This window comes from Macaca thibetana, chromosome 7, assembly GCF_024542745.1.
Source record: "Macaca thibetana thibetana isolate TM-01 chromosome 7, ASM2454274v1, whole genome shotgun sequence".
Classification (NCBI taxonomy): domain Eukaryota; kingdom Metazoa; phylum Chordata; class Mammalia; order Primates; family Cercopithecidae; genus Macaca; species Macaca thibetana.
The window spans coordinates 13,929,536-13,952,671 of record NC_065584.1 but is presented as its reverse complement, the minus strand read 5'-3'; the positions used below and the strand labels follow the sequence as shown (position 1 = coordinate 13,952,671).

Genomic DNA, 23,136 nt, shown 5'->3' with positions numbered 1-23,136 from the left:
CATTTCTATAACTTATGGCTTTAGGGATGTTTGCTTTTCTTTCTAATGCTCTATTCGATGAATGACTTATTTAAAAACTTTCTTCTTAACTTATTTAATGAAAGATTGTAAACGTACTGCAAAGTTGAAACAATTATACAGTGAACACTCGTATACCTATCATGCATCCAACCATCTATCTATCCATCAATTCACTTTTTGTGGATGTATTTCAGAGTAAATTTCAGGTATTAGAATGTAGTTTCCCCTACATACTTCAGCAAAGTTAGCATTAACTCAAGTTCAATTTTTGTATATGGTTGTTTCTTTTTTCCTCCAGCTTTATTGAGGTATAATTGAGAAATAAAAATTATATATATTTAAGATATAAATGTGATCTTTTGATAGATGTGTACATTGTGAAATGATTACCACAATCAAGCTAATTAACATATTCATCACCTCACGTAGTTATCTTTTTATTTTTTGGTGAGAACATTTGAAATCTACTCTCTCAGCAAATTTCAAGTATACAATACATTGTTGTTAACTATACTCATCATATTGTACATTGACCATGGTTGTTTCTTTTGTAAAATTTACATACAAGGAAGTACACAAATCTTAAGTGTTTATTCCTTGAGTTTTGTCAAATGCATATGACTGTGTAACCCAAAGCCCTGTTAATGGGATTACTATTATTGCCAGAAAGTTATCTTATGCACGTTTCCAGCTAATCTCTACCCCTATAGGGGCAAACACTGTTGTGATATTTTTCTACTTGGGTTGATTTTGCCCATTCTAGACTTAATGTCAATGGAATCCCACTGTATGTGCTCTTTTGTGTCCAACTTCTTTTACTCAGCATGATGTTTTTGAGATTTATCCATATTGCTGCTTTTTTATCAGGAGTTTCTTTTTCAAGGCTGAATTGTATCCCATAATTTGCTTTTTAATTTTCTTATTGCAGTACTTCTAGGTTGTTTCAGTTTGGGGCTATAAAATATAGAGCTATTGTGAACATTCTTATAAAAGCCCATTTTAAAACAAGTGTTTTTATTTCTCCTGGGTAAAATACCTAGGGATGATATTGTTGGATTACAGGATACGTATATGTTTAATTTTATCAGAAACTACTGGAACTTCTCTTGAAGTGGTTATGCCATTTTATATTACCATCATCAATGTATTCTGGTTGTTTCATATTCTTGCCCAACTTTGGCATTGTTGGTCTTTTTAATTTTAGTCATTCTGGTAGATGTGTAATGGGTATTTCATTATAGTTTTAACTTGCATTTCTCTATGACGTTTTGTCAAGTGCTCATTGACCCATTGTGTATATTCTTTTGAGATGTGTCTGGTCAAATCTTTTGAATATTTTAATTGGGTTGTTGTCTTTTTATTGCTGAGTTGTAAGACTTTATATATCCTGAATACTAGTCCTTTGTTAAGTACGTTTTGAGAATATTTTCACCCAGTCTGGGGCATGCCTGTTCTTTTCTTAGTGGTATCTTTTGCTGATAAGTTTTTAATTTGGATGATTTCTAATACATTAAAACAAAACATTACAATTATTGCTTCTTGTTATTTGTCTAAGAAACCTTTGTCTACTTCCAAGTCATGCAGATATTCTCTAATGTTTTTTTCTAAAAGCTTTATGGTTTTCATATGTATATTTGGCATTTATAAAACCCATCTCAAGGCCAGGCGCGGTAGCTCACGCCTGAAATCGCAGCACTTTGGTAGGCCAAGATGGGCGGATCACGAGGTCAGGAGATCGAGACCATCCTGGCTAACACGTTGAAACCCCATCTCTACTAAATATATAAATAATTAGCTGGGTGTGGTGGCAGGCGCCTGTAGTCCCAGCAACTCAGGAGGCTGAGGCGGAGAATGACTCAAACCCGGGAGGCGGAGGTTGCAGTGAGCGAAGATTGTGCCACTGTACTCTAGGCTGGGTGACAGAGTGAGACTCCGTCTCAAAAAAAGAAAAGAAAAGAAAAGAAAAGAAAAAAGCTTCTCAAATTTATTTTTATGTATGGTATGATATGAGGCAGCGGTAGGAGTTCATTTTTATCCGTGTGGATAATCAGTTTTTCAACACAGTTAAAAAAGATATTCTCTTTTCTTATTGGATCACTGTGGTGCCTGTTAAGCTGAGAAACCATAGAAGAGTGGGTCTATTTCTGGGCTCTGTATTCTGTTCCACTGATCTATATATTAATTCTTAAGCTTGCACCACACTGTCTTGATTATAGTAGCTTCATAGTAAGTAGTATATCTTAAAGTCAGGTACCATGAGTCCTCCAAATTTAGTTATCTTTTTCAAGATTGGTTTGGATCTCTAAATTCTTTACATTTTCATAAAGATTTTGGAATAAGCTTGTCATTTTTATCAAAAAAGCCTCCTGGGGTTGTATTGAAAGAACAAATCAATTTGGGGATAACTGACAGCATGAAAATATTGAATCTTCCAATTCATGAACATGGTATGTATCTCAGTTTCATGAGATCTTTAATTTCTCTCAGCAGCGTTTTTTAGTTTTCAGTGTAGAGGTCTTGCCATTTTTGTTAATTTACTTTCAAGAATTTTATGTTTTTTATACTAATGTAAATGGAATTTTTAAAAATTTCAACTTTTTGCTGCTGATATCTAAACAATTGATATTTACATATTCACATTGTATTCTAGCTAAACTCACTTATTAGTTCTAGTAGTCGCTTTGTAGATTTCTTAGGATTTGATTTTGCGTAGAAAAATCATCTATAAATAGCAAGAGTTTTACTACTTCCTTTCTGATCTTTATGCCTTTTGTTTCTTTCCGTTGCCTTATTGCAATGGCTAGGACTGCCGATGCAATCATAGAGATGGGAGAGTGGGCACCCTTGTCCTGTTTCCTCTCTTACAGGGAAAGTATTCAATATTTACTATTAATCACAGTAGCTATAGGTTTTTTATAAATGCCCTTTAGCAAATTGAGGTTTTTCCAGTTTGAGGGTTTTTGTTGTTGTTGTTGTCGTTGCTGTTGCTGTTGTTGAGATAGGGTCTTGCTCTATCACCCAGGTTGGAGTTCTGTGGCACCATCTTGGCAGTCTCAACCTCCCTGGCTCAAGTGATCCTCCCACCTAAGCCTCCTGAATAGGTGGGACTACAGGTGTGTGCCACCACACCCAGCTAGTTTTTTGTATTTTTTTGTAGAAATGGGGGGGTTTTGCCCTGTTTCCCAGGCTGGTCTTCAACTCTTAGGCTCATGCAGTCTTCCTGCTTTGGCCTCCCAAAGTGCTGGGATTACAGGCGATAGCCACTGCGCCTGGCCCAGTCTGAGTTTTTGTCACGATGTGTGTTGACTTTTGTGAGATGTATTTTCTGCATCTATTGAGATAAAAGATTTTTGTCCTTTATTTCTTAGTATATTGAATTGTACTGACTGATTTTTGAGTATTAAACTATTGTTACACTCTTGGGATAAACCCTACTTGGTCATGACCCTACTTGGTCTTTTAATCTATAGCTGAATTCAATGGCCATGATGACTATGGGTGTGTCTGTCCTCTTCCCATTTCTTTTCTGTTTCCTTCTTTTTTAAAATTTATTTTGATAGTGGCTTTATTGATTTTAGTTTTAGGGCTATGCTGGCTGCATCAAACAAATTGGGAAGGGTTCTCTCCTTCTCTATTTTCTGAAGTTATTTTAAGTTCGGTATTATTTTTTCCTGAAGAATATTTTTGACCTAAAACTTTGAACCAGGATTTCAGGGTAGATGTGGCATAATGAGGTAATAATTGGCATAATTAGGTAAGCAGTACTTCTTACTCTTTATCTATTTATGTTCTTTGATTTTTTCTTTCTTCCTTCTGATAACTTATCCCCTAACTACTTCAAGAAGCATCCCTTCTGGTACCTTGGTCTAAGGGGCAGGGCCTCATAAATTTGGCCCTACTTTTGATGTACAGAGGTGCACATGAAGGGTGAAGGGCAAACTGCACCTGTCAAAGTCCAGCCTTTTTATGGATGCCCAAAGAAAACTTCCCAGATCTCCTAATGAGAATGAACATCTCCCTCACTGCGCATATATATATATATATATATGAATTTTTTTTCCTCAGAGCAACTCTCTCTTAGCCAGTGACACTTTCCTGGGAGGATTTTCCTGGTAATCCTCATCCAGAGCTCTAGTCTTGACTGTCATTCTGTGAGCATGTGACCTTTGTATGTGACCTCTTCTCTCAGGACCTCATAACCTTCCTGAGTCCATTGTGGGACCTGGAATACGTCTGAGACTATGCTGGCATTTCATGGTTCTCTCTTTCTAAAAACTTCTTGTTAACAGGGATTAGGTTTGAGTAGAATATTTCATTTCACTGATGAACGTGACAGTGAGCTATCCCATAAGAGGCATGGTGTGCAAATGATTGAACTCTAAGTAAATACCTGAACACATGCTCACTGGCCCATGACTTCGTGTCTTTTCTCCCCTGTTCAACTCCAGCATGATGGTTCCTGGCAATGCGGCGGGGGTGGCCAAGCAATTCCTGCGCTGCATCTTCCATCAGTTGGCCCCCAACGGCATCTTCCCGCAGCTGTTCCAAAGCACCATCAAAGGTAATTCATCCACTGAGAATCCAGACACCACAAATTTGCCTCATCCCAGACATCCAAACACTAAATCTGATTGTTGACTTTCCAGATGGGACTTTTTTACGGACCTTAGCCTCGTCTCTGATGGACTTCAACGAGCTGAGCTCTATCGCAGCTCTCAGTCAACTCCTAGAGGTGGGTTTCCTTTAGTAATACCCTAAGCCCCAGCCGAAACTCTAAGCCCCAGCACAACTGTGGGTGTTTCTTTGAGTCACACCGTAGGGTACTGCTGAGGAAGGATTTCAATGTTATTTAATATAAAAATGAAATCTAAAATTTTTAAATTAAAAATTTATATTAAATTTAAAGCTAAGGGCTGAGTGCAGTGGCTCATGCCTATAATCCCAACACTTTGGGAGGCTGAGGCAGGAGGATTGCTCGAGGCCAGGAGTTCAAGACCAGCCTGTGCAACATAGCAAGACCCTCATCTCTACAAAATAAAAATAAAAAAAATTAACTGGCATGGTGGCACATGCCTGCAGTCCCAGCTACTCAGGAGATGGAGGGGGAAGGATCACTTGAACTCAGGAGTTGGGGGCTGCAGTGAGCTGTGATGGCTACACGATGCTCCAAGTTGGGCAACAGAGCGAGACCCCCAACTCAAAAGAAAAATAATAGAAAATGCTAAAATTTAAATAATTTAAATTTTAAAAATTAACATAATTTAAATTTTAAAAAGTTAATTAAGAAGTAGAATCGCATAGAAAAGTGTCAGTTGGACATTGCTGCTTTGCGTGGATTTACTCTTCATTGAAAACTTCTCCATACCCTCAGCCTAAGTCATGACCTTGCCTCCACAGAACAACCCGGTTTTCCAAGGGCAGAGTGGTGGGTGGAGCTATGGGTGTTGCATCAAGAGACTTGGGTTTGAGTCTCATCGCCGCTGCAGGTCAGCTCTCGGGGTTTGCTTGTGGGAGATGCTCACTGCTAGAAAAAAAGCTGCAGCTCCTGTAATTCTACGCTCAGTCTTTGTGCTGGGGATTATTTCCAGTGAGCATCATTCATTGCTTTCTTAGCACCGAACCACACCAGTTGTAGACCCTTGGAAGCTGTTTCCTATTTCTTGCTCACATTTCACCTCTCACCAATTTTCCCCCTTAAGTTTGTCTGAACGATTTTTCTCGGTATCCCTCCAGTCTATCACAGGGATTGGCCTATGTAGTAGGCACTGAACACGTTTATAGCCTGAGGATGTGACTTTTAAACTGACCTTCACCAAACAGTGCTATGCATTCCCGTGCTCTTTCAGCAGTTGATTGCCTATGCTTTTGTGTTTTTAGGGTCTAAATAACAAAAAGAATTTACCAGCAGGGGGTGCTATGATACGCTGTTTGGAAAACATTGCAACCTTCATGGAAGCTTTGCCTATGGATTCTCCTAGTAGCCTGTGGACCACAATCAGCAACCAGTTTCAGACATTTTTTGCCAAGCTGCCTTGCGTTTTACCTCTGAAGGTAAGCTGAGCCGAAGATTTCATTGTCAATTAATTTCTTACCATTTTCAGACCATTTGTTTACAAGCAGCAGAGTCTTGGGTGATTTAATGTATGGCAAAGGACAATGAGGAAACTCCGTCAGCCTCGGAGTGAGGAGGCTTATTTGGGTTGTTCTGTGTTCTCTTAGAGAATGACAGGAATGTGGAGCGAGCATTTTGCTCACTGATTATGAATATGCATGTTTCCAGTTGATTTGGAAAAAAAAAAAAAACAGCCAGGAAGACATGAGTAGATTGTGTTTATCTGGCAGTTTTTCTCTGGTAGATATTAAATAAGTAAATAAATAGTTTTGTCCAAAAGCAGCCCAGACTTATAATGTAAAGTTTCCATTTTAGAGAATGATCTAAAGGGAAGTGATTGCTGTGTTTGTGAATGATGATATTTCTGCTTGACTGTTACACCCTACACCATACCATCTCCCAAGAATATACACACAATTACCTGCCTGGAAATCTGGTGGCCCAAGGATCATTGACAACTTGAGCTCAGTAAATGCAAATAAGAAGCCAATACTGTTAAAGCTGGAAGAAATCTATAAAGATCATCCTTTCCAATGCCCCTGTTTTCTAAATGAATTCTGCAAATTCAGAGAGGCGGTGTAGCTTCTGGAAACAATACAGTGGTGGCAATGTGGGGATTAGAACTGAGTTTTCTGACTTACAGTGCAGTGCTCATTTCACTAACAGACTCTTCTTGCCCTTCTACAGCAGGGGGGAGTTGAAGACATTCATGTCTCTAGAGTAGGGGGCAGGGTGATGACTGGCAGTGGCGTTGCTGGCTTTGAACCTGACCTGCTCCATGAGGTTTTTTGTGCTTTCTCTATGCAGATTACAGAAGCATTTAACTGGCAACAAAATGAATCAGGCAGGGCATAGTGGCTCATGCCTGTAATCCCAACACTTTGAGAGGCAGAGGTAGGAGGATTGCTTGAACCCAGGAGTTTGAGACCAGTCTGGGGAGCATGGCAAGACCTCGTCTCTATGAAAGATTTAAAAGAAAACATAGGCTAGGCAATATAGTGCGACTCTGTCTCTTAAAAAAAATTAGCTGGGCACGGTGGCGTGCACCTGTAGTCCCAGCTACTTGGGAGGCTGAAATGGGCTCATTGTTTGAGCCCAGGAGGTTGAGGTTACAGTGAGCCATGATTGCACCACTGCACTCTAGCCTGGACGACAGAGAGAGACTCTGTCTCAAAAATAAATAAACAAATAGAAAATATTTTAAAAATTAGCCAGGTGTGATGGCATGTACCTGTTGTCCCAGCTACTTGGGAGGCTGAGGCGGGAAGATTGCTTGAGCCCGGGAAGTCGAGGTTGTAATGAGCCATGTTTGTGCCACGGCACTCCAGCCTGGGCAACAGAGTGAGATCTTGTCTCAAAAATATAAAATAAAATAAAAATAAAGTGCATTTCCCGTAGACAGAAAAACAAAAGGATCAGGTTACATATTAGTAGCTCCACTTCTGAAATGAGTATTATGTATACATAAGATACTTGACAAAGATCAGCCACCTGTGATAATACATTTTTCCAGATAGGCAGATACTACTAATAGGTCTGCAAGGGATAATGCAGGGACCCTTACCTCAGCGTGTGCTGCTCTGAGTTTGGAGTTACTGTGAGAAGCAGGAGTACAAAGGAAGGATCTTTACCACCTCTTATATTCTATGATCCTTGTTTGCCCACAGATCTGGAGTAGCCGAATAAATCCAAGCAAGAAGGGTTAGTACTTTGAAACTGTGTATGTGTATAGCTACTGTACATCAACACACAGAAAACTGAGTGCACAAATTTTAAGCACATGGAGCCTCCTAGGACCCGAGAACCAATCAGGGCTTCACTGCTAAAGAGCCGCACATGCTCAGAGAAGGGATGGGATGAGGTATGGCAATTTTTTTTTTTTTTTTTTTGAGACGGAGTCTCGCTCTGTCGCCCAGACCGGATTGCAGTGGTGCAATCTCGGCTCACTGCAAGCTCTGCCTCCCAGGTTCATGCCGTTCTCCTGCCTCAGCCTCCCAAGTAGCTGGGACTACAGGTGCCTGCCACCACGCCCAGCTACTTTTTTTGTATTTTCAGTAGAGATGGGGTTTCACCATGTTAGCCAGGATGGTCTCCATCTCCTGACCTCATGATCCGCCCTCCTCAGCCTCCCAAAGGGCTGGGATTACAGGCATGAGCCACCACTCCCAGCTGAGGTATGGCAAATTAAATGCCTGTGTGCCGATGTGACTGTCAGAAGATTTAACTTGAGCACAGAAGAGTGGCAAGTGTTGCCAGCTGTAAACAAGTGGCATGCCTAATTTGTGACAATCAGCCTGCCCATAGGAACCCTGCCTACAGGGTTAATAAGGGAGAAAAGATAATAAGGAGAATTGAGGCCCTTAGGAACTGGAATGTGCCAGTCCTTCTACGAGGTCAGCAGCTACTCACGCCTGCCAATTGTTGTTCTGTGGGAGCGCAGGCCTCAGGTTGTCTGTCTTCCCTTTTATTCCCAAGATGACATTTTCTGGTTTTTAAATCACTATGGGGCCTGATGAGCAGCCAGTTTTCAGCCTCTGGTTTAAAGTAATGTAAATGTCACACCAACTCCGATGAGTGTCGAGCAGATTAAATAGAACCAGTGGTTCCCTTCGAAGGCACTTGTGAAATACTTTCAGAATCTGTGTAAGAATTTCCCTGGCTAGGGCAGATCTGGGCACTGCCCCTGATCATCTTCTACCTTTGTTTTTAATCTCTGGGGAAAATAATAAACCACTGAAACCTTCTATAGTTTGTTTTCATCAGTTTATAGAAGCAGATCTCAAACATCAGTGTGCATCAGTGTCCCTGAAGGACTTGCTAAAACACAACTTACTGGGCCCGATTTGGGAGTTTCTGATTCAGTAGGAGTGGGGCTTGAGGATTTGCATTCTGGCACATTTCTAGCTGCTGGTTCCAGGATTCCACTTGGAAAACTCCTGGCTTATTTTGTACTGTCTTGAAGAAGTTAATGTATGTACACAGCTGCAGAAATTTAACTACAGCCTGCTATTGTGATCTGTTTACTATATCATTGTTTATTCTTGCTGTAACGTTTCCCCCCATCCTAGTAAACTCAATTTAAAAAGTACATTTTGATGTGGAATCTTGTCAATATAGAACTCGAATGGATAGTTAAGGTATGATTTTCTCTTGTAGAAGTTTTACTGCATTTTCTCAGGTTTTTGTCTTGTTTCTTCAGAGCAGAGAAAGGGCAGATGAAACTGGTTCTTATGTGGATTCATGGTTTTTTAAAATAGATCTAAGTAGGTTTTTCTCCCCCCTAAAATGGCCTTTCACATATTGGTGTATCTCTTTAGAGTTAGATACATTTAATATCTACCCAACAAATTTCTGTTCATTGTCCATCCATCCGTTCATCCATCTGTCCATCCATTCATCCGTCCATCCTTCCACCCATCTCCCTATTCACCTGTCTATCTCATTAATTTTTAGGGCTATATCTTTGAAAAATAGTTTAGGAGCTGTGTTTAGTTATTTAATTATTTAGCATTGTATAATTGTTTAATTAAAATTGTTTTAACCTGAGAATGCTTTTTCTTTCAAAAAGGATATTATGACATGGGAAACTGTAGAGAGGCAGTCATATTTCAGATTTTTCCTTCTGCTAAAATAAAAGTTTTCAGGACATATTTGAAGCAAAAGGTATATTAAGGTGGAAACTAATTTTTACTTTTTTCATATTTATTCACAGTGTTCTTTAGATTCCAGTTTGAGAATTATGATTTGCCTCTTGAAGATCCCTTCTACCAATGCTACAAGGGTATGTATGTTTCAGAAAAACATAACCAATTGGTTAGTCAGTTATTTTTTAACCTTGTGAGATAAGCTTGTAGCAATACTGAAGACACAGTTATTGCACACCAAATGCTTCCCTTTCAGCCTCCTTCTCTCTCTTCACGCTAGGTCAGTGCCTTGTATAAAGAGCTCTATCCAATACATCACAATGTCATGGTTTGTAATTGGTCCTACTAGCCCTGTGCCATGGCCACCAATCCATCCCCCATACTACTAACTAGGCGATCCTTCTAAACAGGGTCTTATTGTGTTGGTTCCTTGCTTTAAAATCTCTGATAACTTCTCATTTATTTCAGGATGATGTCCAGATTCCTTAATGTGGTATCTAAGATGTTATTTCATAACTCTCCAGCCCACCTTTCCAATTTAATCTTTGGCTCCATATCTCTTTCATCCATTCCTCCTGTGCACTTTCAGAATCAGCGTTATCATCATCATCATCGAAACAACAACCACTGTTTGTTATCCTATGGCAGACATTGTGCTTAATGCTTCAGATATATAATCTTATTTAATTTCGTATTTCCTTGCCTTTGCTTAGGCCATTTCCTTTGCCTGAAATGCTTTATGCCCTTGTTGGTGTGATGAACTCCTTCTCATTCTTCAAGGTCCCATTTAATGAAAATACATGTTCATATTATCTGTAGCAACTTTCTCCTGTACCAGCTCCCACAGTATTTGATAGAGCTCTCTATAGTAGCACGGACATTGCCCTGAAGTGGTCCCAATGAGACCACAAGCTTCAAGAAGTTCTGCACCGTGTCTCATTCACCTTTTTATTCCAAGCTATATTTTCTGGCTGCATTCGATGCCGTGGTACCACAGTTTGTATTGCTATAGCTTGTAATTACTATTTAGTATACCAACAATGTACGTATTCTGCAACTATTTAAGTTGACTGTGCTTTCATAGACTCATGATTTATGCTAGAAAGTTACAAAGAGATCATTGGGTTCAATCTGCTCATTTACAGATGAGGAAACAGGTTCAGAGAGATGAAATGTCTTGGCCAGGGTCACATAGCTGGTTAGTAGAAGATTTGAGACTTGAATATAGGTCCTTTGGGTCTGTATTGCCCCATCACTGTGCAACTTGATATAAGAGCAAGTTTGATATAAGAGCAAGTTTTCTTATAGGCTTGAATTCAGGCTTCTCTTTTTGACCAATAAGGATACATTATGTGCAACATGAGACATTCCCATTCCATTCATCTATCATCAGTTTCAAGACAGTAATGTACATATATATATATGTACACACATACACACACATCTATATATATATATTTTTTGAGACGGAGTCTCACTCTGTCGCCCATGCTGGAGTGCAGTGATGCCAACTTGGCTCACTGCAGCCTCTGGCTCCCAGGTTCAAGCAATTCTCCCTGCCTCAGCCTTCCAAGTAGCTGGGACTACAGGCATGTGCCACTACGCCTGGCTAATTTTTGTATTTTTAGTAGAGATGGGGTTTCATCATGTTGGCCAGGTTGGTCTTGAACTCCTGACCTCAAGTGATCCACTCACCTCGGCCTCCCAAAGTGCTGGGATTACAGGCATGAGCCACTGCACCCAACCTCAAGGCAACAGCATTTATATGGAGCAAAGAATAATGAATCATTAGTACTATTTCTGTGAGTTTCTTTAAGATTTTCTATATGGAAAGCACCACATGGATTTCTGTGGGGAATACAAATAAGTAAAAAACAGAATTCCTATCTTTAGGGTCAACTAACACAGAGTGCATTCATTTTCGTATCAATAAGAAAAAAGAACCTCAAATATGCTTATATCCTTTGATTTAGTCATTTTTTTCTGGGAATCTATTCAAGGAAGAAAATGCAAATGCTAATTTCATGTAAAATATTTTTATTGGGGTGTTATTTATAGAATTGGCGATTATGAAGAATTAAATGGCACTGGGAATTTCTGATGTTATATTAAGTTAATAAAAAACAAAATACAAGCCATCCCATTACTGGGGATATACCCAAAGGATGATAAGTCATGCTGCTATAAAGACACATGCACACATATGTTTATTGTGGCACTATTCACAATAGCAAAGACTTGGAATCAACCCAAAAGGCCATCAGTGACAGACTGGATTAAGAAAATGTGGCACATATCCACCATGGAATACTATGCAGCCATAAAAAAGGATGAGTTCGTGTCCTTTGTAGGGACATAGATGCAGCTGGAAACCATCATTCTCAGCAAACTATCGCAAGAACAGAAAACCAAATACCACATGTTCTCAATCATAGGTGGGAATTGAACAATGAGATCACTTGGACACAGGAAGGGGAGCACCACACACCAGGTCCTATTGTGGGGAGGGGGGAGGGGGGAGGGATAGCATTAGGAGATATACCTAATGTAAACGACGAGTTAATGGGTGCAGCACACCAACATGACACATGTATACATATGTAACAAACCTGCACGTTGTGCACATGTACCCTAGAACTTAAAGTATAATAAAAAAAAATACAAGATTTTACATGTGTAATATTTCCACTATGTTCAAAATGTAATCATGAGGTGGTGGGATTATGGATGACTTTTACTTCCTCATGTGTCCTTTCCTACATATCTTGAGTTTGACATTGAACATATATTACTTTTGAAAACCAGACAGCGAGCACTATAGAGATTGAGAAGTAGTGGAAATCATGGCATGCAAGTGTTTTGAAATCCAGTTAAAATCCTATCTTCTCTGCAGAGCAATTCTACCTGTGGAAAATTGCCCCGGAACTTGGCTTTGAATTCCACCTGATACCTTCATGGCCTTAGGCAAATTACTTGTCTACTTAACTGCCTAAGCTGCAGAATAGGAATGGATACTAAAGCTTCAGAAGGTTAATAATGAAGACCATAGCTAACAATGATGGAGAGCTTACTGGTGTCAAGTGCTTTACATATATTATCTCTTTTAATTCTCATAACTTGCACCCTAATGAGGTGGAAGCCATTATTATTCCCCTTTTACAGAGGAGAAAACCAAGTTCCAGAGAGATTAAATCACTTATTCAAGGTCACAGTGAGCTAGAGTGTGAAAACCCTTGTGTCAGAATTTAGTGCTTGTGTCGTTACCTATATTGTAACACACTGTCTCCCAGGATAGTTATGAAAAATTTGAATAAGATAAACTATATGAAATCATCCATCTAACTCAGTCTGACACTCAGTAGGTACTCAACAAATGTTTCTAAATAACTTAAGAAAGTATATGGAACTAAAACTGATCCTTTATGGGTAAGATTCAGGGGGAGAAACCGAAACAGACTATGCCTTCCTGATAAACATTGGCAGAAGGCTGGGTTGTGATGAATTTTATATAAGCTATAGTACTTTGGTACTTACACGCAAGGGTGCTTTGCGCTACTTAACCCAGAAGACAGGCTTCCGGATCTGAATATGATGAACTCATAAACACTTAAATGTGCTGAAAATAGAGTGGAAGATCCAACTGCCAACCCCACACTCTTGATTGCTTAGGGTGGACATGAAGACAGGGTTGAAGTTAGGAAGGTTTGTAAATGATACCACATGGAAAAATGAATGTCTTTTTGAGCAGTGAAATGATTTGATCCTGCTCTTTGAGCCCTCGACTGAAGGTGCAGTTCTGTTTTTATTAGACCAACGGGGTTGCTACAGGAGCCATCTGGCAATAGATTTTTCAATTTAAAAAACAGTGATTCCATTAGTTAAAGTATCATAAGATTTTAATACTTTTTAAAATGAAATAATCAGCAATTGACTTTATTTGGCCCCAATCTCATTGCAGAGTTTGTTGGAACCATTTTCAAAACTGCTCAGCTTTGTAATTCAGAATGCCGTCTTCACTCTGGCCTACCTGGTGGAGCTGTGTGGCTTATGTTACCGAGCTTTCACTAAGGTAAGCAAGCTTCCATATGCGTGTTCCTGTGAAACTGAAAACTGGAAAAAATATATTCTTTTGAATCAGTGTCAAGTCCCTTTTAGGTCAATTGCTTCCATATAGTTAAAAATGAGTAATACTACTGAGATCTAATAAATACCATGGTAAGGAAACACTTTAAACACACACACACACACACACACACACACAAAATGTCTAAAATATGCACATATGCAGATTTGGAGAACTGAGGGTCATGTGGTTAGAACAGAAGTGGTATTTTTAATGAAAAGAGCTGATGGTTGACAGGACCTCTTAAGGTCCTTTTCAAGTTCACCATCCCATGACTGGGGGGCAAGACATCTCTACGTATCATTTTTATACCCAAAGTAGAAGAATATCAGCTTGTCATTTGTAAAAGCCTTTGAAGGGCTCCTTAATTCTCATCATGTGTCTGTCTTTTCAGGTCTGGGTTCTTGGCCTCTGAGATTGGAATCTCATCTTTTGTCATCTTGTCTTAATAATGGTTTCTCTATTGCATTATCTGTAGCAACCCTGGCCCACTACCGAGAAAGTGGAAAAGTACTGCTGGCCCAGTGGCAGTAGCAGCCTTGTTGGAGCTGGTAGATGCTGTCCTAATGGAAAAGCAGTAGGCAGGGCAAATTGGGAGCATTTCTGTCCTTAAGAACAATGTGCAAATGTTACCCTTTCAATTTCCAAATTTTCCAAGCTTGTTTTCAATGGGTCTCTGTTTCTGTTGTTCTCTCTTGAACATTCAGAATGTCTCTTATTCATGTTGTCCATTTCTATAAGCCCTTTATTTTCCTCATAAAAATCTAATTTTATACTAAGGCTTTCATTCTATTTAAAGCATTCTTGTCCTCTTTCTTACCAACTTGGGTCCATTCTGTCATGTTAAGTGTTCCATGGTAATCTTTTATTTGGTTTTTCTGATTAGAAACTATTTATTACCCTGCCTGGAGCAATATGTTTTCTAACTACTAAGATGGTCAGCATTTTTTTCTTCTTTTAGAATCTTCTTGAAAGATAACTTCTTCCTTCTTTTTCACTTAAAAAAGTAGATCTATAAGAAACAGCACCAAAAAGATTTTCTATTTCTAGAAACCATTAGATTTCTTCATTGTGTTTATGTTTAATTTGTTTAAATTATACCTTTTTGGGGGGACAAATCATAATGAGTTTATACTTTCTATGTTGTACAGTATAGATATTGATTACAGGGGCCTTTCTAGCATTTGAATTCAAGATATTATTGGTTTTCAATTCAAGATATTCATTACATACAATATCTCTTCATAATCCCTCATAACTTTAGTGGCCTCTTACTTCCCATTATCATCTACCCTTTCTCATTCTAATACAAGATGATGACTACTTGTAGAAAGCTTCAGTTGATGGTGTTCCTACCTTCCTCACCGATAATGAGAAACTATAAGAAATCGTTTAAAAATAGCAGTAGCTAATTCAGCTGTCTCCCTTATATAATCAAAAGAAAAGGCACAGAAAGGTAAGAACTTTGGAAACTTCTCTTTCTAGCAATCTGGTAGTCTAGATACCCTGAAAACCATACCACTTAAACTACTAGGAACACCGGATGAAATGTAATAAAGGTGATTTTTAATGTAGAGCTAATTTTATAAGAATGAAAGGAGCAAAAATGAAGCGGGATTGAGGATCAGAGTGGTAAGCATATAAATAGCCCTGTGGTGGGAGTGTTGCTTGTCTTGGCAACTTAGTGGCTAGAGTTTTAAAGCCCATACAAGGAAAGGAGATGAAGTCTTGGGATTATCCAGGCAGGGAGTTGGATCTGAGTTATCCCTAGCAAAAGGTCAGAACCCTTGAAAGGCTAGTCACTTGGTAAAAGGGTAGTTTGGAAAGAATACATTCTTATATAGAGGTGACAAAGAATGGTGTCTGTCTCAGTTTGGAAACTGGGAGAAAGATTTATAGTCTCCCTTGCGAATTAGTAAACATGGGCCTATCTTGGATCAGGTTTAGAGTCTGAATTTATAATACCTGCATGTTCTTGGAACTCCCAAGTTGAAGAGTCAAATAACATTAGTGCTGAGCAAGTAATAACCTTGGAATATCTGGCAGAAGCAAGATCAAAACAAGCCTCAACCTTCTCTGGATTAATATGTCTCCAGCCTATGCCCAGCAGGATTCCTATAGTTAAAATCCTAATGAACATGAGCTCATAATCTAAAATTACAAAACAAATGAAGATATAACCCACCTTGTGATAGATTAGGATAGTCAACAAGTAGCAAGATCATTTCCCATGAGAACTTTCAATATTAAAACTATGTGATAAAGATATAAATGATAAACATATCATTAAAAATGATAATATATAAGTGATTATACTTTAAATGATATGCATATGAAGAATGTATATATAAATATTATAAAATATTATAATAAAAATATAAATATATAAATGACTATACTTTAAATGATAAGCATATGAAAAATAAATAAAATAATATAATAGATTTAGTCATTTCAAAAATTTTTAAAAATGAACCAGACAGATTTAAACAGAGTAGAAAGTCTAGAAATTAAAAACAATCACTGACATAAAAAACTTAATGGATAGGTTAAATAACAAATTAGACATAGGCAAAGAGAGAATTGGTGAAATGGAAAATAGATTGGAAGAAATTACCTAGAATTCAGAAGAGAGAGATAAAGAGATGAATATAAAGAGAAATTCTAATATATATCTAATAAATATTTCAGATAAGGAAAATCTGCTTTTTATCAATTCTAGAATTGATGAAAATATTTAATTTTCTTATTCAGGAAACACAATGAGCCCTGAAAGTATTATAAATAAGCTAAAGTTTTACCTGCTCATGTCATAGTGTACATGAGTAGGTATAACTTGTCAAAACAGCAAGACAAAACATTTTCAGAACAACCAAGGGAAAAGACACTCTGAAGACAGACAATACACTTCTCAACAGCACAATGAAAGCCAGAAGATAATTGAAAAAAAAAATGTCTTTAAAATGATAAGAAAAAAGAACTATCTACCTGGAATTCTCTACCAGCTAAGCTATCCTTCAAAAGTGAAGGATAAATAGATATTCTATCAAGAAAATAAGAAAGTTTCTAATAGATTCTTACTGAAACAACTACTAAAAGATGTAAGAAGGAAAGTGAACCAAGAAGGAAGGAGTGAAATGTGTGAAGGAATGATGCTCCAAGAAATTGGTACAGTGTGAAAATCTAAGTGATCATTGATAATACAAAGCAGTAATAATAATAATGTTAATCAGATGGGCATAAAAACAAAATAACAATAAAATACTAGAAAATAGTACTCTGATGGGGGGTTGTGTGTGTGTGGTTGGAGATTGGAGTTAAAGCATTCTATATATTATCTACAAGAAGGGCAGAGATAATAACTTTAAACTCTTAAGAATACATGTAGACATTGTAAATGTAAGCTCCAAAGGCCAGAAATATAATTTATAAGTTCCAAACAGAAAATAAAACAAGAATAAAAGTTCAATCAAGACAAAAAGAGAAGCATAGAACAAGCTGTAACAAGCACACGTAAGATGACAGAATCACAATAAACATAAGTTTACTAGACTCACTAGGGATTGTCAGATTGACTTTTAAAAATTGAGCTACGTCTAAAACATGTCTAAAGACACTGAGAAAATTTAAAAGAAAAAGCTTGAAAAAAGATACACCACACTAATACTAATGAAAAGAAAGCTGAAGTCAGTCAACTGACTTTAAGTTGAAAAGCATTATTATAAAGAAAGTCACGATATATTGATAAGAGGAGCAATTTACCCAGATAATGTGGCAATTCAAAAATTACCTAGAGCTGATAATATAGCCTCTAAATATATAAAACAAAATATAATAGGCTTACAAAGATAAATTGATAAATTCAAGGTTATACAGGGAGATTTTCTGTTTCAGTTATGGATAGATCAAGCAGATAAAACATATAGTAGATTCAAACAATACAGTGAGCAAAGTGGATGAAATGGTCATATAAAGAATCCTGAATCAACCAATTTTAGAACATATTTAAAAATGTGGAAGATTTTAAAACATGGAACAGATAGTAGGCAATTAATTAATTAAATAAAGGAAACAGTAAAGATAAGAGCAGAAATTAATGAAATAAAAAACAGATATACCAGCCTGGGCAACATAACAAGACCCTGTCTCTACAGAAAAATAAAACAATTAGCCAGTGTGATGGCATGCACCTGTAGTCCTAGCTGCTCTGCAGGCTGAGGTAGAAGGACTGCTTAAACCCAGGAGTTTGAGGCTGCCATGAGCTATGATTGCACCAACTGCACTCTAGGCTAGGTGACAGAGCAAGACCCTCTCTTCTTCTTTGAAAAAAAGAAAGAAGGAAGGAAGGAGGGAGAGAAGGAAAGGAAAAAAGGAAGGAACGAAGGAAGGAGAGAAGGAGGGAAGGAAGGAAGGAGAAAGGAAGGAACGAAGGAGGGAGAGAAGGAGGGAAGGAAGGAAGGAAAACATAGATACAGTGGAAGACCAATTCAACAGAAAGGTGGCTCTTTGACTAGACTAATAAAATAGACAAACCCTTGGCAAGACTGATCAAGAAAGCCAGATAAAAGACACTGATAAAGAATATCAGCAATGATGATGAATATCAGCATAACTACAGACATTAGAGATTTTAAAATGAACAACCTTATGCCAGTAAATTTGAAGTCTTTGACAGTAGGTACAATTTTCTAGAAATATATCATATAGAACATCCAGAAAAAAAGAAAAAGAAATAACTGACTAGACTTAGATGCCTGGAAAATGGCATCAATAGTTAAAACCCTACCCTCAAAAACTATTCCAGCTTTAGAGGACAACTTCTACTAAACATTTAAGAACTGATTGATCTCTTCTTTATACAAACAATAGAATAGAAAAAAAGGGAACACTTCTCAATACATTTTATGAGGCAAATAGAATTTTGATATCAACCAGAGAAGGACAATAGGGGAAAGGAAAATTATAGGTCAATATCCTTCATAGATGCAAAACTTCTGAATGAATAATAGCAAATCAATGCATTAGAAATAGGGCCTCATGACACAGTTGGAAATATCTTGATATATAAAAATGTTTAAATATTAGAACATCTATTAATATCACTATGTTATCAGATTGAAGAAGAAAAACTTTTATCATTATTCAGCAGGTGCAAGAAAATCATATTTTATAATTCAGTAGTCATTTATCGTAAACTCTCATCAAACTGTGAATAGAAGGGAAACTTCTTAACTTCATATAGTGAGTCTACCAGAAGCATCTAGCCAGCACTGTATGTAATGGTGAAATGCTAAGAGTCATCCCTTTAAAAATCGTAAATAAGACAAGAAAGCCTGTCATCACTGTTTCTATTTATCATGGTACTGGAGGTCCCATTCACTTCTGCAGCACAGGAAGAAGAAATCAAAGGTATAAGGATTAGAAAGGAAAAATACAACTCTCATTTTTCATAGGTGATATGATTACAAATGAATCAAAGGGAATCTATAGACACCTTTTTAGAACCTACAAGAGAGCTCAGCAAGGATGTTGGATACAAATGAATACCCAGAAATCACCAAATTTTGATATTCAACTACAGATGATTATAAAACATACTTTTAAAATGTCATTTATTGTGGTGACAAAAAATAAATCTAATAAGAATGTGCAATGGCTGGGTGTGGTGGTTCATGCCTATAATCTTATCACTTTGAAAGGCCAAGGTGGGAAGATTGCTTGAGCCCAGGAGCCTGAGACCAGCCTGGGCAACAAGGCGAGACTCCATCTATATATTAAAAAAAAAAGAAATTTGGCTGGACAAAGTGGCTCATGCCTTGTAATCCTAGCACTTTGGGAGGTGAAGGTGGGTGGATTGTCTGAGCTCAGAAGTTCAAGACCAGCCTGGGCAACATAGTGAAACACTGTCTCTACTAAAATACAAAAATTTTGCTGGGCATGGTGGCATGCATCTGTAGTCCCAGCTTCTTGGGAGGCTGAGGTGGGAGAATCGCTTAGCCCTGGGAGGTGAAGGTTGCAGTGAGCCGTGATTGTACCACTGCACTCCAGCCTGGGTGACAGAGCGAGACTCTGTGTCCTTCACACACACACACACAAAGTTATCCAGTCATGGTGGTGCATACCTCTAGTCCTAGCTGTTTGCGGGGCTGAGGTGGGAAAATCACTTGAGTCTAGGGGTTTGAGGCTGCAGCGAGCTTTCAGCCTGGGCAACAGAGTGAGAACGTTGTCTTAAAAAAAAAAAAAAAAAAAAGAATATGCAAGAACTTTATGGAGATAACCAGAACATTTTACTCAAGAGCATTACAGATTGTTAAATAAATGGAAAGATATTTTATGTTCATGGATGGAGACCCAGAATAGTAAAAACAGGTAATTCTCACAGAATAACCTATAGGTTTAGTATAATGACAATTAAAATCCTGGATTTTCTCTTCTGATGGTGGTAAACAAGATAATTTGAACCTTTTTCCCAGTTAACTTAAAAAGTAAAAAGAAAAAAGTGAACAAAATATTTTCTGAAAACTCCTTCAAAATGCTAACTATATAGAGAAGAGTTATGAGACTAAGATCAGGGAGAGCCCAGAAATTCAGAGCTGTGAGCCCAGCACTGATGGCCATTTTTACCCTGGGAGTGTTTGTCAATCTAGATGTGACTGAGAGGCTGCAGTTTTGGAAGCCCCATGAGGCTAGAGGGACAAAAGTCCGAATCCAGAACCTACCAAGAATAGAGACCCTGATACCACGCCTCCTGACCTACACATTTTTGGCTGGGACCACGAAGTAAAAACACCCCCGTAGTAACTTTCCTTCATGTGGACACAGCTCAGTGTCAAGCCCTGTGGTAGCCCAACATAAAATATTACAAGCCTTGTATGTGTATTAAGGTAACCCTAAGCCTAGGCAACATGGCAAAACCTCATCTGTATAAAAAATACAAAAAAAATAAAATTAGCTGGGTATGGTAACACATGCCTGTAGCTCCAGCTACTCTGAAGGCTGAGGTGGAAGGATCGTTTGAGCCCAGGAGGTCAAAGCTGCAGTGAGCTGTGATTGTGCCCCTGTCACTAAACAAACAGAAAGTTCTTTGAAGGAAGGTAACATTTCAGGCTACAAATATTTCTGCAAATATCTTCCTAACAAAGCATTCAGCATACAATCAAAGATAACCAGACATATGAGGAGGCAAGACACAATGAGTGAAAATGAATAGGAAGAAAAGACGGTGGAGACAGCCCCACAGGGACTCTACTTATTTGATTATGAAAGGATTAAGACAGGACACACAGGGCTTCTGAGACACTTGCAATGTGCTGTTGTTTGCCCATGAGGTGATTATATGAGTATTCGGTCCATCTTCTGAGACTGGAAAAACTCAAACTCAAACCATGTTTTCCCTCTGCTCTCACAGTCAAGACCAAAGACTTCTGTGATCAAATGTGTGGAGATTTCTTCCTACCAAAAAGCAAGCAATGGATTCTGCAGAATAGATTCAGTTCTATTCTGACACTACTTACCTGGATATAGCATCAGATCCCACAGGTTGAGGGCTCATCCCCTAAGACTGCCCTCCACCTCCCACCTTCATTTGCCAACTGTAGGCTCTGGTTGTTCTACCCATGCTTTTGTCTAACTGATTATAAATTAGGGATCCTTCCTCTTTGGGCTCAATTTATTTGGTAGAGCAGCTCACAGAACTCAGGGAAACACTTACTTACATTTACCAGTTATAAAGAATATTAGAAAGGATACAGATGAAGAGATGCATAAAGCAAGGCACAAGGGCACAAAGCTTCCATATCTTCTCTGGGCATGCCACCTTCCAGGAACCCTCCATGTGGTTAGCTATCCAGAAGCTCTTCAAACCCTTTTCTTTTGGGTTTTTATGGAGGTTTCATTATGTAGATATGGTCAATTAATCCATTGACCATTGGTGATCAACCCAGCCATCAACCCTTCTAAGACCTTCTCTAAAGGTTGAAGGGTGGGGCTGATAGTCGCAACTCTCTAAATGTGTCTTGGTCTTTCAGGTGATCAGTCCCCTTCCTACTGCTACCTATGCTGCCAGCCATCAGTCAACTTATTAGCATACAAAAAGACATCAGTTTGGAGAGTCTAAGGGTTTTAGGAGTTGTATGTCAGATACAGGATCGAAGACCAAATATATATTTTACAGTGTCATACCATTTGAATCCATTTAACTGTATGCTTATATTTTATGTCCTTTTCTGAACATGTGTTATATTCAGCAATAGAAAAGGCTTACAAAATTGAAACCAATTCAACATTCCATCAACAGGAGGACTGACCGATGAATTTTGGTAAATTCATACAATTATATATTGTTAAGCTGTTGAGTTGGAAGAACCAGAGCTACGTGTATCAATAAGGATTACTTTCAAAAATATATTGCAGTGAGTAATTACAAGTTGTGGAAAGATATATACAATATAACATTACAGAAAGTCAAAAAATGCAAAACAATATTATATATTATAATGGAGACATAAAGTGTAAAAACATACATGAAACAATAAGTACCAGATTCAGAATAGTGGCCACTTCAGAGAAAAGAGAAAGGAAGAAAGAAAAGAGAGCACCATATAGGTAGCTTCACCTGTTTCTGTGACATTTAGTATTTAAAAAGGATGAATCAACTTTCAACCAGGGATCAATATCCAGAATATACAAGGAACTCAAACAACTCAACAGTAAAAAAACAAAAAACAGGGCCAGGTGCGGTGGCTCACAGCTGTAATCCCAGCACTTTCCGAGGCCGAGGCAATTGAATCACCTGAGATTGGGAGTTCAAGACCAGCCTGACCAACATGGAGAAACCCCATCTCTACTAAAAATACAAAATTAACTAGGTGTGATGGCACATGTCTGTAATCTCAGCTACTCGAGAGGCTGAGGCAGGAGAATTGCTTGAACGCAGGAGGTAGAGGTTGTGGTGAGCTGAGATCGCACCATTGCACTCCAGCCTGGGCAACAAGAGTGAAACCCTGTCTAAAATTTTAAAAAAGCAAATAATCCCACTAAATAAATAATCCCACTAAGTAAATAACCCCACTAAACAGGGGACAAAGGACCTAAATAGACATTTCTCAAAAGAAGACATACAAATGGCCAACAGGCATATGAAAAAAATGCTCAGTATCACTAATCAGAGAAATGAAAATCAAAACCACAATGAGATATCATCTTACCCCAGTTAGAATGGCTATTATCAAAAGAAC

At 38.2% G+C, this 23,136-nt stretch overlaps 2 protein-coding genes across 17 annotated transcripts in view; one reads left to right on the top strand and one right to left on the bottom strand.

Annotated features, from left to right (window-relative positions):
• Positions 1-23,136, bottom strand: part of LGMN (legumain) — a 1,022,235-nt gene that overhangs the window by 949,141 nt on the left and 49,958 nt on the right. The window lies entirely within an intron of this gene.
• The window catches only part of UNC79 (unc-79 homolog, NALCN channel complex subunit), a 277,488-nt gene that overhangs the window by 217,924 nt on the left and 36,428 nt on the right, over positions 1-23,136 (top strand). For all 16 annotated transcript variants that reach the window (XM_050798992.1, XM_050798985.1, XM_050798983.1 and 13 more), the window contains 5 exons: positions 4,470-4,582; positions 4,668-4,753; positions 5,899-6,072; positions 9,846-9,914; positions 13,736-13,846. In XM_050798992.1, coding sequence (XP_050654949.1) covers positions 4,470-4,582; positions 4,668-4,753; positions 5,899-6,072; positions 9,846-9,914; positions 13,736-13,846 — 553 coding nt within the window. The remainder of the gene's footprint in view (positions 1-4,469; positions 4,583-4,667; positions 4,754-5,898; positions 6,073-9,845; positions 9,915-13,735; positions 13,847-23,136) is intronic.